Genomic DNA, 14,896 nt, shown 5'->3' on the forward strand with positions numbered 1-14,896 from the left:
ATGTTTTATGACATTTAAATATAAATGTTTATTGTGTCATAATTAAAGTATTATGACTTTCGAAGACTTTTGCAATATGGCAGTCCAGGCTAAGCCAATCATCAAAGTCATAATAAGACTTGCAAATGTCATAAATTGGCCGCTACCGCCACCTGGTGGTTTTGGGGTGTCAACACAAAAAATTCTATTGCACCCCGTTCGCGAGTTGCCATTGAAAGGTTTAATGCAAAAATCGAGGGAACGGCATGATAAAACAGTTTTCAATGTCCAATAAAGACAATATTTCTAATTTTGAATGCCAGTAAATGAGCCCGACATGGGCTAAATTTGACATCTATAGAGAGTACATCTCAACCTCCCATTTGCAAGCATTTAGAAGTGACGGCAAAGTGGCATATTAAAAGTCACCATATTTTGACAACCCACGCAATATTTTAGCCGCAGTGTTTTTTTTGTTTTGTTTTGTATTTTTGGTATGCCAGAGGTTAAAGTTGTAGGTTATTGCTTGAGCCCTAAAACAGTCACATTTCCAGTCCATTTGTGATGACATAAGAATCAATTGCTAACGCTGAAGATGCATATGGAGGACTACAGAAATGAATTTCAGAAAGTCAACAAACAAATGGGAATACAGTGGGCCCCCGTGTTACGAACTTAACCCGTTCAGCGGCTATGCTCGTAACTCGAATTGCTCATATGACGGGCAATCCAAACCTATGTTAATTAGTGAATGCGTGCAAAAACCTTATGTAAAAACATCACGACATTATACACATATTAAAAATGAGTAACATAATCTACTGTACAGTTAAATTAAATAACATAAATATACAAAGGAAAAATGACATTTACCTTTGGGGCGACGTGACTTGAGCTGGGTGGAGGTGGAGGGGAGCAGAGACCAACCCGGAGAATTTATTTATTTATTTTCTTAAACTAGAATTTATTTATTTATTTTCTTAAACTAGAACTTTTCTCAAACGAGAACATATCACCGGCGATTTCCTTCTTTTTAATCCATAATAGAAGAAGCCTCTCCATTTTGTTGTTGACCGAGGTCCGTCCCCCGGCAAGGAAAGTCTTGCCCTTACAAGATTGCCGAGCGGTTACGGCCATACTTACGAGCAAGGTTAACTATGCGCGTGCCTCTTTCGTATTTTTTTATTATCTCCTGCTTCGTTTCTATTGTCATCATCCTCTTACTTCTTCCTTTACCGCCACTTGCAATTTTAGAAGCCATGTATGTCTAACAGATAAAGTTTGCAAAGTCTTCACAACACACCAACCAGCTCGATGAGGGCGTTCGGCCAATAGCATATCGGCATTTCTGTGATTGAAGTGACGCCGGCCAATAGCATATCCGCATCTCCGTGACTGAGACCGGGACTGTGACCTTAATCGAACAATAGCATATCGGCATCTCCGTGAATGAGACCGTGACTGAGACAGTGACTGTGACCTTATAAGACGAATAGCATATCGCCGTTACCGTGACATGCGAGAATAGTTATTTTTGTTGCTGCAGCAAAGCGAAAAACAAAGGTACGGACACACTGACCGGCATGTTGGATTGTTCGTAAGACGAAAGGTTTGTGCGTAAGAGGGAGACAAAAAACGCCGTGGTCCACGTTCGTAAGATGAAAAGTTCGTAAAAGAGGGAGTTCGTAAACCGGGGGCCCACTGTATTATTAAATAATCAAGTCAGTTACCTGCGCCAAAGTCATTAATATGTTTTCCAGAGTTGCGACTGTTCTCATCCGCCTTCTCGCCGCTGTCCCATATTTGATAATTACCGTATATTTCAAACTATAAGCCACAACGTTTTTCTTATTGTGCGGCTTATTGTCCATTGCCGCTTATCTGCAGTTAATTTTTTTTTTGGCTAGCCACCAGGAGCCAATCCACCGGTCAGGCAAATTTGTGTCTTTGTTCAAGGTGTCAATTTATGGAACAACTATGAAAAAGAACTGAAAAGATGTAAATCATTTGCTGTGGTCAAAAAGTGTTTTAATAATATGTCATAAAAAATGATAAAAAATGTCTAAATTGAATAATATCTAGTATAACTCTTTTTTCAAATGTAACAACTATGAAAAAGAACTGAAAAGATGTAAATCACTTGCTGTGGTCAAAAAGTGTTTTAATAATATATCATAAAAATGATAAAAATGTCTAAATTGAATAATATCTAGTATAACTCTTTTTTCAAATGTAACAAATGGTTTCATGTCAATGGCTTCCAACATGAAAGATGAACGCAAACTGAACGCCTCCCTCAAAAAAAAAAGTGATCTCTCACCATGACCTCCTCTGTCATCTGTGCCTGCTGGGACGTGGCCTCGTCCTTCTTAACACTGTCCACTTGTTTGTATTCTTGCCAGGCGCTGAAGTCTATTGAGTGCTTGGGAATGTAGTTAGAGAGGTCTGTACATAACAAAATAGACATCTTATTAAGTATACTACTACAGGGTTTATCAACGAACACATTCTGTGTGCTTTATTTTTTAAAATGGGTACATGTGGGTGACTTTTTTCTTTTCACCCTGATAATATACACAAAAGACTTTATGAATGCATTTTCCAAGGAAAGCGCACATGGCTATCATTAGCTATAAAGGATAATACATTTCTTTCAGCTTAGTCCTCGTAGGTGAATTGGCTTTGAACTGACATTTTCGCAAGTGTAGTTCAAAATTTGTCCATTAGAGGTCCCCACACTTCACTTTTTTTCTGTGCATTTTCCAACTGTCATTAAAATGTCATTTGAATGAAACTAGTATCACTACGTGGCCCCTTAATTCAACAAACATAGAGCACGTTACACTAAATCACCGCTTCTAACAAACTGTATTTTACAAAGCCCCCCCCCCCCCCCCCCTGCCAGGTTTGACATCGATCATAAATAAGATTATCTAAAAAAAATTGTATAAGTAGACCTAAAACGGTACCCTTTTTAACATTGACAAGGAAAAAAAAAGAAATAAAAAAATCAACAACTGTTAACTATATTTTTACAAAATTTAAACAGGTGTCTAAGCAGAAAAAAACCCATGTTGACTGATTTTGGCATTTCCAATGGTCCCCATTTTGAGACTTATTAAAGATGTGCAGGCACTCTTGAGTCACTCTGAGTTCAGATAATGAACAAGGACAAAGTCCACAAAAGCAGCACTGTTTACAATCCAGTAACTTCCTTGTTGCGGCATTTGCTCCTCAATATCTCACCATTGCTGCTGTTTGTGTGCGTGGGCGAGCTTGTAAAACTGGGCCGAGGGATGTGGATACGTCCCACCATGCTGGGCAGGTCTTCGGCAACCTTCTCCTCCTGTTTGTCCTCATCCCCCTCCTCCCCGCTGTCCCACGCGCTGTTTTCGGATGGATACTCATATGTGCTGTGGAGACTTGACTCATTGAAGGATATCTTGAGCTGGAGGAGACACAGTTAAAAAAATAAATAAATAAATAATTTATAGAGGGTCTGAGTCAAGCAGGAAAACATTCCTGATGGAGACTATATTTGTAACTAATGTGACAGGCAGATGTGTGCGTGTGCGTGTGTGTGTGTGTGTGTGTGTGGGGGGGGGGGGGGGGGGGGTCGGGGGGCGGGCAGACAACTGTTTTAGTTGTTCTAGCTTCTGTTTAGGTTTGTAGCAAAAGCTAAAAATGAAACACGGGCACGATATTTTGAGGCATGTAACAAGAAAAGAAAAGCAGTAAAAACATCAGTAAATAAAAACAACAGTGCTTCTCAAATAAGTGCGTGTACGTGTGTGTGTGTGAGGGGGGGGGGGGGGGGGGTGATTACCCTAGGGGAAAGGCTTTGTTTTTGTCATGTGAATTGCAATTGCAATAAAATAAGAATTTTCTTTTTTTTGTTTGTTTGTTTCAGGCACTTTCATGCACTTGTTTTTTTTCAGTTTTAGACAAAGCTGTAACTACTCCTAAATTATAATCATAATTATAATAAAAAAATTAATAAAACAGGTGTTGAAAGTTTAATTATATTGCTTTTTTCAATAAATATAATAAAGCTTTGCTTAGCTTCACAACAATGTAACATTTATTAAAATGTAAGTACATTTTTCAAGACACTGAACATTAACTTTTCAGATAAGATGATAAAAAAACAAACAAACAAAAAAGAATAACATTGCTTTTTTGGTCCCTTAACACTTAGATATGAGAAACATGCAGAATTTGGTTATTTTACAATACTTTGTCCTTCAGTATTTGTTCAACTGTACTAGAAGTTATTCTGTTAAATTCCAATCCTCTACCCTGGTACCTACATATAGTGTGGCCTTTGATCTGGAGTCAATACAGTACTCAATTATTATGAAACAGACATAGCTGCGTGTTTTGTTGTTGCATAATCTATTAATCCATCCATTTTGTAAAGAGTGTGTCCTCATTGTCCTTGTCCTCCTGGTGCCAATGCCATCTGACTTTGGGCAAGAGGCAACAAACAATGGCTACCAGTCAAGTGCAGGGCACATACTGTACAGCCAAATAACTGCCGCTTTCACGTTTACATTTATTAAGTCTTAACATACACAAATATTTTTGACATGCATACTTGGGATAAGATTTGAACTCAAAATGCTGCCCAATTTATAATGTAATAATTGTGGTAAGATGAACTGTATTAGCCCAGCAGCCATAAACATTAATTATTTTACTTCGGGAGCATACTTTTTTTTTATTTTTATTTTTTATAAGGCTCAGTGGCTGATTTAACCAAATCATCTGCAGCTGTTGAGTGTTCACTTGCTGGGTCGCCTGGCTGGTAAATCAGGACAAAAAAAGTGTCAGATGTCTTCTCATTTAAAGCCCATATTTGATCGTAACGCTGACATGCATTTAATCTCTTGCTTTCATTACAGCCAACAAGAACAACAGTTTATTACTTCCTTACAACGCTGTGATTAGACAGTCTTATCTCACCACACAGCCCTTTGCTCACAGCAGTCATATGTCAGGTGTTCTTATTTGATGCCCCTTTTCAAATCGGGTAGCCGGTGTGCACTTTGTTCGGACCCTGTTGTGGCTTGACTGCAGTGGAGAATAGTCTATGCAGAATGTGGGACAGGTGGTTGTTTAGCAGGGTGGGCCTTGCAATGGCTGTCAAAAGCAGCATGCGTGTTTAATCTTTGGTATTGCTCTAAATTGTGTAGCGTTTCAATTGTCTTTGTGTGAGAACAACTCTAAATTACATGACTTTAGGTCTGTGCACGAATCTGTCATGTGGATTGCCGTCTTTGGATGGATGAGTCGGATTTCTTTTGGGTTTGAGAAGAATATGCAAATGAAGATTCCATCACGCCAAGCTACCAGGCCATAGGTCTCAAACTGCAGTCCTCGACGGCTGCAATCCTACATGTTTTTGATTCTTGTCTTAAACACACGTGTTTTAAATTATTAGCTCGTCAGCAAGCTCCGCAGGAGCTTAAAAATAATTCCAATCATCAATCAATGCTTTATTTTTGACACAGTTGAATATGAATTTGTGGAAAAGCCCTAAAAGTCATCATCACTATCTGACATGCCAACTAGCTCCTCCCATTTAAATTCTGGACATCCTCTCCTTCCTACTCATCATTTGCGCAAATAGCACACAATGTTACTCTTTGTGTATCTTCGTACCGGTCCAATTTTTTAAAATAGAGGTCTCCAGAAATGCTTTGCTTAAGCCTTCTTTACCCAAGTGACTTCCGTGGCGAGATCAGAGCGTGGAGGAGTTGCTGTTTGCTGTGTTTCTCCCCCCACCTGCTGAAATCCACGCGTGCCATGCACGTTTTTGTCTTGAATGGGACAGGTCAAGCCGTCTTTTCCTTTTCATAATAGGCAAAGTCCGCTAGAATATTTATCCACACAGCCTTGATGTTCACACAGCCTCGATGTTGACAACAAAGAGGCAATAATGCTGTGCTTGACGAAAGTGCATTTGAAAGAGCAAAAGCGCTAAAACGGATGCATATTTCTATTGAATTAGGTATAAATTATCTTCTTAAGCCTTGTAAATTACATGATATGTGGGGAAAATTGGTCTGATTTTGAGTTATGCGAGGAGAAAAAAAAACTCGACTTGTACACGAGGAGGTATATTTTTTTTGTTTCTGCCAGGAGAGGTCCCTCCTGTTACAGAAACTTCCCAAAATGAAGCCATTTTCCAAGCAATTGGCCCCCAATGAACCCACAAAAGCTTCATTTGAGCATCACTAAAAATGCATAATCGTTGTCCTTAACATTGAAGCGTGTATTCTTTGCCATTACATTCTGACCTTCTCTGGTTGACGAATGCGCGGCGTGGATGACTCGCAGAACCACTTACTTTGCCTTTTAGCTTGGCGTGACGTCATCTTTACATATTCTCCTCAAACTCAAAAGAAATCCAGAGTCATCCATCCAAAAATGGCAATCCACACGAGAGATTTGTGCACAGACGTGAAGTCGTGTCTCGTGAAAAGTCATTGTCATGTTAATGAGAGTTGTATTGAAAATACTTTGCATTGCAGGTTTGACAGACAGTTCAACCTTATTACAATTTAGAGTCGTACTCATTCAAGATGCCTACATCTTTATGAAAAAAAGTATCAGAATTAGCGGTGTCAAAATAACAGATTAATGGTATCAGGAACATCAATCTCACCCTGAAGTGGACACTAATTTGCGCTCATTACGTTTGGCATACCCGTTACGTTTCTGTTGTGAGTGGGAGGGCAAACTCAAGAACAGAAGGAAAACATGAAAATGGAAGAGCATGTGAGAGGTGTATGCATTCTTTGTAAAGAGATTACCACAGAAGCAGCTCAAGTTTACCCTTCCATAAAAATACAAAGCATCTAGCTGTAAACTTGAAAACTTGAAATAAACTTGAGAACACCCCATGTTTGAAAAAATTATTATATCAATTATAGGTCTTAAAGAAAATCCACTTTTTTTTCTTTTTAAATCTCGATAGCACAGTGTATACAATCAACACATCATCACTGTGTTTTTCAGTGTAATCAAACACGTGACAAACACACCAAACTCCAAGCAATGCACTTGGATATCTACTGCCAAGTTGCTATTCATAAACCCGACCCTGAGGCACTGTTACACAGTGTTTGAAAAAGCACTTAAATATTTTGAATGTAGCTGTCAATTTGTTTTATTATTATTTGTCATTATTGTTTAAGAAGTAGCCATAATAAGACTGTAAAACAATCAATGAAAAGAAATCAAATCAAAGAAAAAGTGTTTGAAGCAGTGGGGTGCACAGCATGCACATGTGCAAGTGATCAGAATGGTAGAACCTCAAGTTGAGCCAAGAAAAACACAGTTACAGACAATCTGGCTTAATGCCTATTTTATACTTAATGACAACAAAGTTTAACCTAATCTAATCTAATCACTGCTGGCAAGGTGTCATTGAAGTATCATTATGTGCTACTGTGACTGTGATCATCACCTAGCCACTTTCACTGCTACTGTGACTGTGACCGTCACCAAGCCGCTTTCACATCTGTGGGGATGTACAGTATATTTAACAAATGTTCTTACACACATTACAGTACAGTACATTGTGTGACATTTGTAATTATTATTTAGACTTTATTCATGTTTTGTTTATCTAGCATTTGCATTCATTAGCATTATTTATGTTCCAAAACGACAAGATTTTGCCATATAAAATGTATCATAAAAAAAAAACAAAAAAAACACTTCATTACAATGAAATACGTTTTTGTATTCCGGTTTTCATGTGATTAGGTATAACATCAAGCAATCCATTTACTGCCATTTGTCTTGTGGCCAGTATTGGGAGTAATGCATTATTAAAGTAATGCAATTACTATAGTACATTACTTTTTGCTGTAACGCGGTGGCGTAATGCATTAAACACAATTAAAAAAAACAATTATTTTTTTTCTAGGTACAAATGAGAATAACGCAATGCATTACAATGCATTCTTAATGTTGTTTCTCCCAAATTCACCAAAACCACAATTACAATTGCTATTCTATAAATAGTTGTGGTAAATGTGTATCAAGATGAAGCATACAAAAACTCAAGTTAAACATAATAATGATAGTGAAGGCTAGCTGCTAACATTAGCCCCACTGAAACCATCTATTTTTGAAACGTCTGTCCCTAACCTAGCCGACTGAACTTCAATTTGTATATTAACTTTGAAATTGTGGAATCCATTAACTGTTTCTGCCTAAAACATAAACTATGCTGTGAAAGTCATAAAGGGATTAAAATACAAAAAATATTTTGCGTATTGTCTTTAAAGGTTTACAATACAATACAAAATACATGATTTGTACAGTTTTTGGGCTTAAGCCAACTTTCCACTGGCTGTGTAATGAGCATAACAAGCTACATTTAGAATGGCAAATCCATATTTACAGTTGTTGGATGAGAAAATATAAAAGTCATGCAATAGTAGTGCAATGCCTTACATTTCAAATAGAGTAATATTGTGATGTAATTCATTACTTTGAAATGACAGTAATAAGTAATAATGCATTTCACCTTTGAAGTAACTTGGCCAGCACTACTCATGGCCATATGCAAACTATACATTCATTAACTTTTCTCTTGGTTCAGCTGACCGCTCTTAAAGGACTACAGTTGCTGCAAACAAGGCCTAAATCTGCTCTAATCTCCATCACGAGGCCACACGCCAACAACGGTCCTTCAGATTTGACGCCACTTACATTTCTGACTTAAGGTAAAATATGTAATAGCATCATGGAAAGTATGTTCATTAGCTCAGAACTCAAATTCAAAACCCAAATTCAGCTAAAGTTCTGATTGGACACGTCAGAGGTGGAAGTTCTTTCTGACTGGACAGAATTAGCTACACGCTTGTACACGAATTTGAAACCGCACTATGCAATTTCGTATAGACACAACTTCTTGAAATAAACAACAACGACAAGGGGGAGACAATGCGGATTTAAATAAGATGTAGACAAGGCCTAAGTAAACCGGGTCCTGAGCGAACCGCACAAACCATAATTGATGGACTTAAGAACTTTGAGGATGCAGGTTTGAATAATGCAAAGTCACTGTGTTCACACAGTGTGCGCTTAATGTGGGACTGACAATGAGACCTTGAGGAAGACTTTTTAATGACAGAAAGGATGAGTGCCAAATCGTACGTCCTGACACTCATGTGAGTAACCCACAACAAAAAATGTGCACCCCTGTCTATTTGCATTGTTTTGCATTTTAATGTCAGTAAAATATCTGTTTTTGGCTCCTTCATTCACTCTGTGACCCTCATGAGGATAAATGGTCAAGATGATGGCTGGATGAATATTTTGTGCAAAATATTGAACGACACCATAAAGGGGGCGTGGCAGCCAAAGGGGGAGAAGCACTGGCTGCTAATGAGATGTTTTACTTCCTGGTTAGAAATGTCAGTACCATAAAACTCATAGTGAATAGGAAATTAAATCGCCAATGTGCCAAATGTAATTTATACGCTTATGTTTAACTGTGTTCAGTGTAAAAATATCACAGTCTACGTCGTTTGAATTAGTTTTGAATTAGTTAGCCTTAATTCTGATAGTGATTGCTTTCTACATAAGCTAACATACTGGCATCCAGTCGAAAAGAAACTTTCAAGCAAACATTCAGCCATCAATAAATCAAGCTCAATGCTGAGACCACTTCCTCTTTCACATTTCCTTTTTGTCTGCTTTGCTCCGCTTCTCTGGAGAGTCATTTTTTTTCGTATTATATTTCACCTGCGAGACCACAATGAGGAAGTAAATGGTGATGTAATATTGCTGAGTATTGTTGAGGGTTTGTGTGACAAAATATTACTCAGCAGGCGGAACTGAGTTTTCCTGTCCTTAGCCTATGAGGCAAATCAAACTGGGGCCCAACTGAAGGATTCCTTGTTCAATACAGTCAGTGTGTGCTCAGTCAATGATCTAGGACACGGGCAGACTAACAATTCTTTCATTGTGTTGCTTTTGTTTCATTTTCATCAAAGAACGGTTGCCTCAGAATGAACACGAGTGGAAGCGGAAACTAAAGTGGCGGTTCAGGGTCTTCCTTTTTTGAAGCAAGTCCAAGAACAGCAGAAAATACAGCTTTCAGTTTATTTTAAGTCAAAGAAGAATCACCAACATTAAAATGTCCCACTGAGACAGGTTTAAACAAAGTGTGTAAAAAATACAGTCAATCTGACAAAGAGAAAATCAAAAGGGAGAAATGTACCTTAAGCCTAGCAATTAAAACCTTTAGAAAAAAAATGTTTAAGGCAGGGAGCTTGAGGCATAGCCCACATGTCGCTAGGGTTCTTGCAAATGGGTGATAAATTGTACTATCTGCGATATGTGCCTGTTTTTTGTTTTTGTTTTTTATTAAAACCGATGGTCTCAAAAAACGCTGGTCAAAGTGGAGGTTCGCCAAATTCTCCAGATCCGCATTTGTCATATGTAGCAATCACAATCCGGAGATTAACGTCATCACTAATTCGCAACAAAGATGCTGACACTGGTCTCGTTAAGAAACAGAAGTTCTTTCTGATTGTACAAAATTTGGTGGCTTGGCAAGTTTGTAAATGAATAAAATGGCACTATGCAGATTTGTATAGAAGTGTTTTTTTTTTTTTTTTTTAATAAACAAACTATGTGGACAAATTTTTCCCCACAAACGAAAGGCGGGTATATGCAATATGCAGGTGTAAGTAGCTGGTTACGTTGTAGACAAGGCCTGAACCACCAACATGCGTTTCACATGAGATGTCAAAATATCATGTCGAGACAATTAGACAATCATTCTTGTTTAATTTATGTTTCTTTTTCTTTGCAACACTTTTTTCCCCCCAAACGACTTAAGTCTTTGAAAGTCTTCACAAAGGGGTTCACGACAAAAATAAAATACGAGATGAAAAAAGACATCTTTAATTAAAGGTATGTGAAGAAAGCTGACTTGCATTTAAGGCCTCCAGAATTCAGCAGTGCCCAAAGGTTTGGCCTCTTATTGTTGATTTCAAACTTAAAGACGATAAGACCTAAATTAAATTAAAATTAAATTAAAACTAAATTGCTGCTTATTTTGCAGGGAAATTGATTCATTTAACATGTACCATAAATTCCGGACTATAAGCCGCTACTTTTTTCCCAAACTTTCAAACCTGCGGCTTATTCAGTGATGTGGCCAATTTATGTAGTTTTTCTAGCGGCCACCGGCTCGAGTAGAAAAGGTAAGATTAAGACTGGTGGAATATATGCGTCGAGGAAGACTGCAACTTCCTGTCTTGTGCATAAATTAAATTAGCGTGAATATACCCTCATCATGGAAAATGCAAAAAGAAAGGCATATGACGCAGGATAAACTCCATTCCAGCTGTGATTCCTGGGGGCACAACGAAGTATTTGCAGCCGCTTGACATCAGTGTGAATCGTGCATTTAAATTGGCGCTCCGTGTTGAATGGGAGAATTGGATGACTAGCGGCGAGAAATCTTTCACTAAAACCGGCCGCATGCGAAAGGCAACTTTTTCATAAGTCTGCCAGTGGATCCTGACAGCGTGGGGCAGCGTCAAAAAAATCACCATCACCAATGGGTTCCGAAAAGGCGGTCTGCTGCGTGACGGAGAGGAGGGCACAGTGACAGCGAGAGAGAGGCTGAGGGAGTGTGTGACGACGTCTCTATGACACTGTTTCATTCCGACACTGAGAAAGATGACTTCGATGGCTTCAGTTCAAAGGAGGAAGATGAAGACGGCTTACCGTGATTTTTACCAGTATGTTCTTTTACCAGGCCTGTTTTACCAGACCTGTAATACTGTGTTGCTAGCATGTTGCTATCATGTTGCTAGCGTTTTACTGCCCTGTCACAGGCACCGTTTGGGAAGAAAGTTATATTATTAAGTTATATTATTAAAACTTTGAAAACGCTCTCTGCGTACCGTCTTTCTTTGTAAATATGTTTACATGTTTTAATGTGGGCACGTGCGGCTTATATACAGGTGCGGCTTGTGTATGTACAAAATCGGTTTTCCTCTAAAATGTAGTGGGTTGCGGCTTATAATCAGGTGCGCTCTATAGTCCGGAAATTACGGTACTACGTGACTTGACTGACCTATCAAACCTGAGACAAATTATGTTAGGTACTGTTTCAATACCAAGTCTAGAGGGCACACAAGAGAGGCCATCACTTCAAACCTCCCTTAGCGCTTAGTGCCCACCCAAGTTTTCCATGGCGAGAACTATCCATGCTAGTGCGCAAACTCTTCAACACTTTGGTCAAAAGTGCAGCAACCTGAGTGAGTGATCATGCAATTTAGAGCCTATTATTGGTACAAAACCAGCAATTTAGATACCATTAATTGGGATCTTTGTAAATCTGGCTCATGGTGAACCATATGTCAAGAGTTGCACCACGCCACCATTTTGTGACATCTATAGGCAATCAGTAAATATTTTCACAAAAGGATTTTCACTATTAACAGTGGGGACTGGAAAGAGATCTAACTATACAGAAGTCAGCTGAGTAGAATACTGAACATTTGCTTTGTCCAAAGATGTGAAAGTGAACATGAATATTGTTTGGCTATATGCGCCCTGTGATAGACAACCAGTCCAAGGTGTACCCTGTCACTCCTTTAAGGCTACAGTTTCCCTCCCACTCCAATGAGCGCAATTGATGTTTTGCCAAACATCACATGCCTTATTTTTGTAGTTGGCATTGCTTTTTGAGCCTAACAAGGAAGATAATTAAAAAAAAAAGAATTATAGACAATAGTCATAAAGTAATCAAGTCAAATGATTTGGTGAGTGTGCCTTATCAACTGACAAGGCAAGAGCTGTGAAGGATTTATTGTTTCCAGGCCAACCAGTGTAGCATGACTTATTAGTGAAAGGTGGTTCCTAATGAATACGTATGCACGCATGCTCACACACACACACACGCACACACACACACACACACACACACACACACACACACACACACACACACACACACACACACACACACAGAGGTTTTTCCATTATAGTGAGGACATCCCATACACAAAATGCATTTCCTAGCTTCTAATCCTTACCTTAACCATCACAACAAATTGCCTAACCCTAACTACAACTAAAACCCAATTCTAATCTATACTCTAAAAGCACGTCTTGACCCTCAAAAAGAGGTCTGAACTTGGGAGTTCCACCAAAATATTGCCCCCAAAAAAAGGTAAAACCGGGGATTTGGTCCCCACTATGCAGCAAAAACCTAGGGAACACACTCGCACACACACACATACTGGCTTGGATTCCTTGTTAATCGGGTTGAACTGCAGTTAAAATCTGTAACACAAAAACAGCTCTAGTTGACAACTGCCTATTGTTTTTAAATGATTTCCTTCTGATTGGCTGTGCACTGCGTTCAAAAACCTGATTCAAGATGATGCATTCGTTAGAATGTGTCTTCATATGACAATTGGGGGCACACATGGACAAGCAGGGCTCGAAAAAAATAAAAATAAAAAGATAAACCGGTGCGTCTGGCATACGCAGCACATAAACTAAAATGTCTTGTAGGCTTATTAAGGTGTATGGCAGCTTAAAGAAGATGTGCCCATCACTGTGATTAGAGCTAATCTCCTGCCTGGTAGATAATATTAGACCAGCAAAGCATGTACACCAGCTGAGTAGTTTACCTGCAGCTGCATTAGTGCCTGAGGTGAACAATAGTAAAGTGTGCAGGTGCTCATGCAAGACATTTGATGCAATATCTATGTAAGAATCTTTACATTAAGATCATAGCTACAGAAATCTGTAAACTAATGTGGCATCTCAAGCGGTCATTCGAGGAAATGTTCCTGTAAATGGTGAATTACAGACTAAAGAACTGTTAATTTAAACTACAACCTTAATTTTATTGGATCAAATAAATAGAGAAAAATGTGGTTATGGCCAAATTAAAAAAAAAAAAAAAACATACGTGAAAAAACAGTCTTGATATACAACACTATTGGTTGTCTTGGCGTACCACCTAACAGCTGGATGTCTGATGCTATTTGGGTGCTTAAAAACATTAATTTAGTCAAAGTCATTCTTTTGGGACGTGATGACGACGCTGAAGTTGGTTTCGCGGGCACGCTCCAGAGATTTCAAGTTTCAATTCCACGTTAAAAGCCTTTCGATGACAATCTTTCCTAGATGTTTGCATGACAAAAGCCGATGCTTTTCAAATACTGTATTCCCCCTAATATTCCCTGCTAGCTGTCAATTGAGACCCAGTGAAAAAATTGGAATGAATTCACTGTAAAATGACCAAAAATGACATTTTGACTGCTAAGACCATATTCACATTGAGTGATTCTGGTAATTTTGTACTGTTTTTTTTCTTGAAAAAACAAAAAACAAAAAAACTTTAAGGCTGTTGTAGGTGTTACAGGTCTGTTGTTGTAGTTTGTGCTTGAAAGTTAGATGAGTTGTCCCGTGTGCCCAATTTTTTTGCCATAATTATTATTTACTCTATTTTAGTATATTATCATTATTTTTTAGGTATCAAGCCTTGATGCCTTGTTTTAATATATGACTTGTTTAAAAACAACTGTAATAAATAGGTACATTTGACCAAACATGATGGTGATCTTGATTAATAAACGTGATTTTAATATTGACGAAAATAATCGTGATTATTATTTTGGACATAATCGCACTTGTCCCGTTTCCGCGCCAACCCCCTTCCCCCATAACCACGACAGTATGTTATCAGACACACAATGAAGAAATGCGTCGAGAAGTACCGTAATTTCATCGTTTTAACAACACACACCATGAGTTGTAATTGGACAGCAATGATCCATGTACCACTAAACTCAGGGGTAGACTTATAATCATATCTTTGTAAAATTCACCTAAATTAAAGTAAAAGGGGCAACTT

The 14,896-nt window shown here is 38.4% G+C and overlaps 1 protein-coding gene across 1 annotated transcript in view; it reads right to left on the reverse strand.

Annotated features, from left to right (window-relative positions):
* tprn (taperin) overlaps positions 1 to 14,896 on the reverse strand; it is a 31,351-nt gene that overhangs the window by 3,021 nt on the left and 13,434 nt on the right. The window contains exons 2-3 of the mRNA XM_088434407.1: positions 3,226 to 3,427; positions 2,300 to 2,424 (exon numbers count right to left, since the gene is read on the reverse strand). Of these exons, the coding sequence (XP_088290533.1) occupies positions 2,300 to 2,424; positions 3,226 to 3,427 (327 nt within the window). The remainder of the gene's footprint in view (positions 1 to 2,299; positions 2,425 to 3,225; positions 3,428 to 14,896) is intronic.

This window comes from Hippichthys cyanospilos, chromosome 15 (assembly GCF_059441005.1).
Source record: "Hippichthys cyanospilos isolate Australia breed blue-spotted pipefish chromosome 15, RoL_Hcya_1.0, whole genome shotgun sequence".
NCBI lineage: Eukaryota > Metazoa > Chordata > Actinopteri > Syngnathiformes > Syngnathidae > Hippichthys > Hippichthys cyanospilos.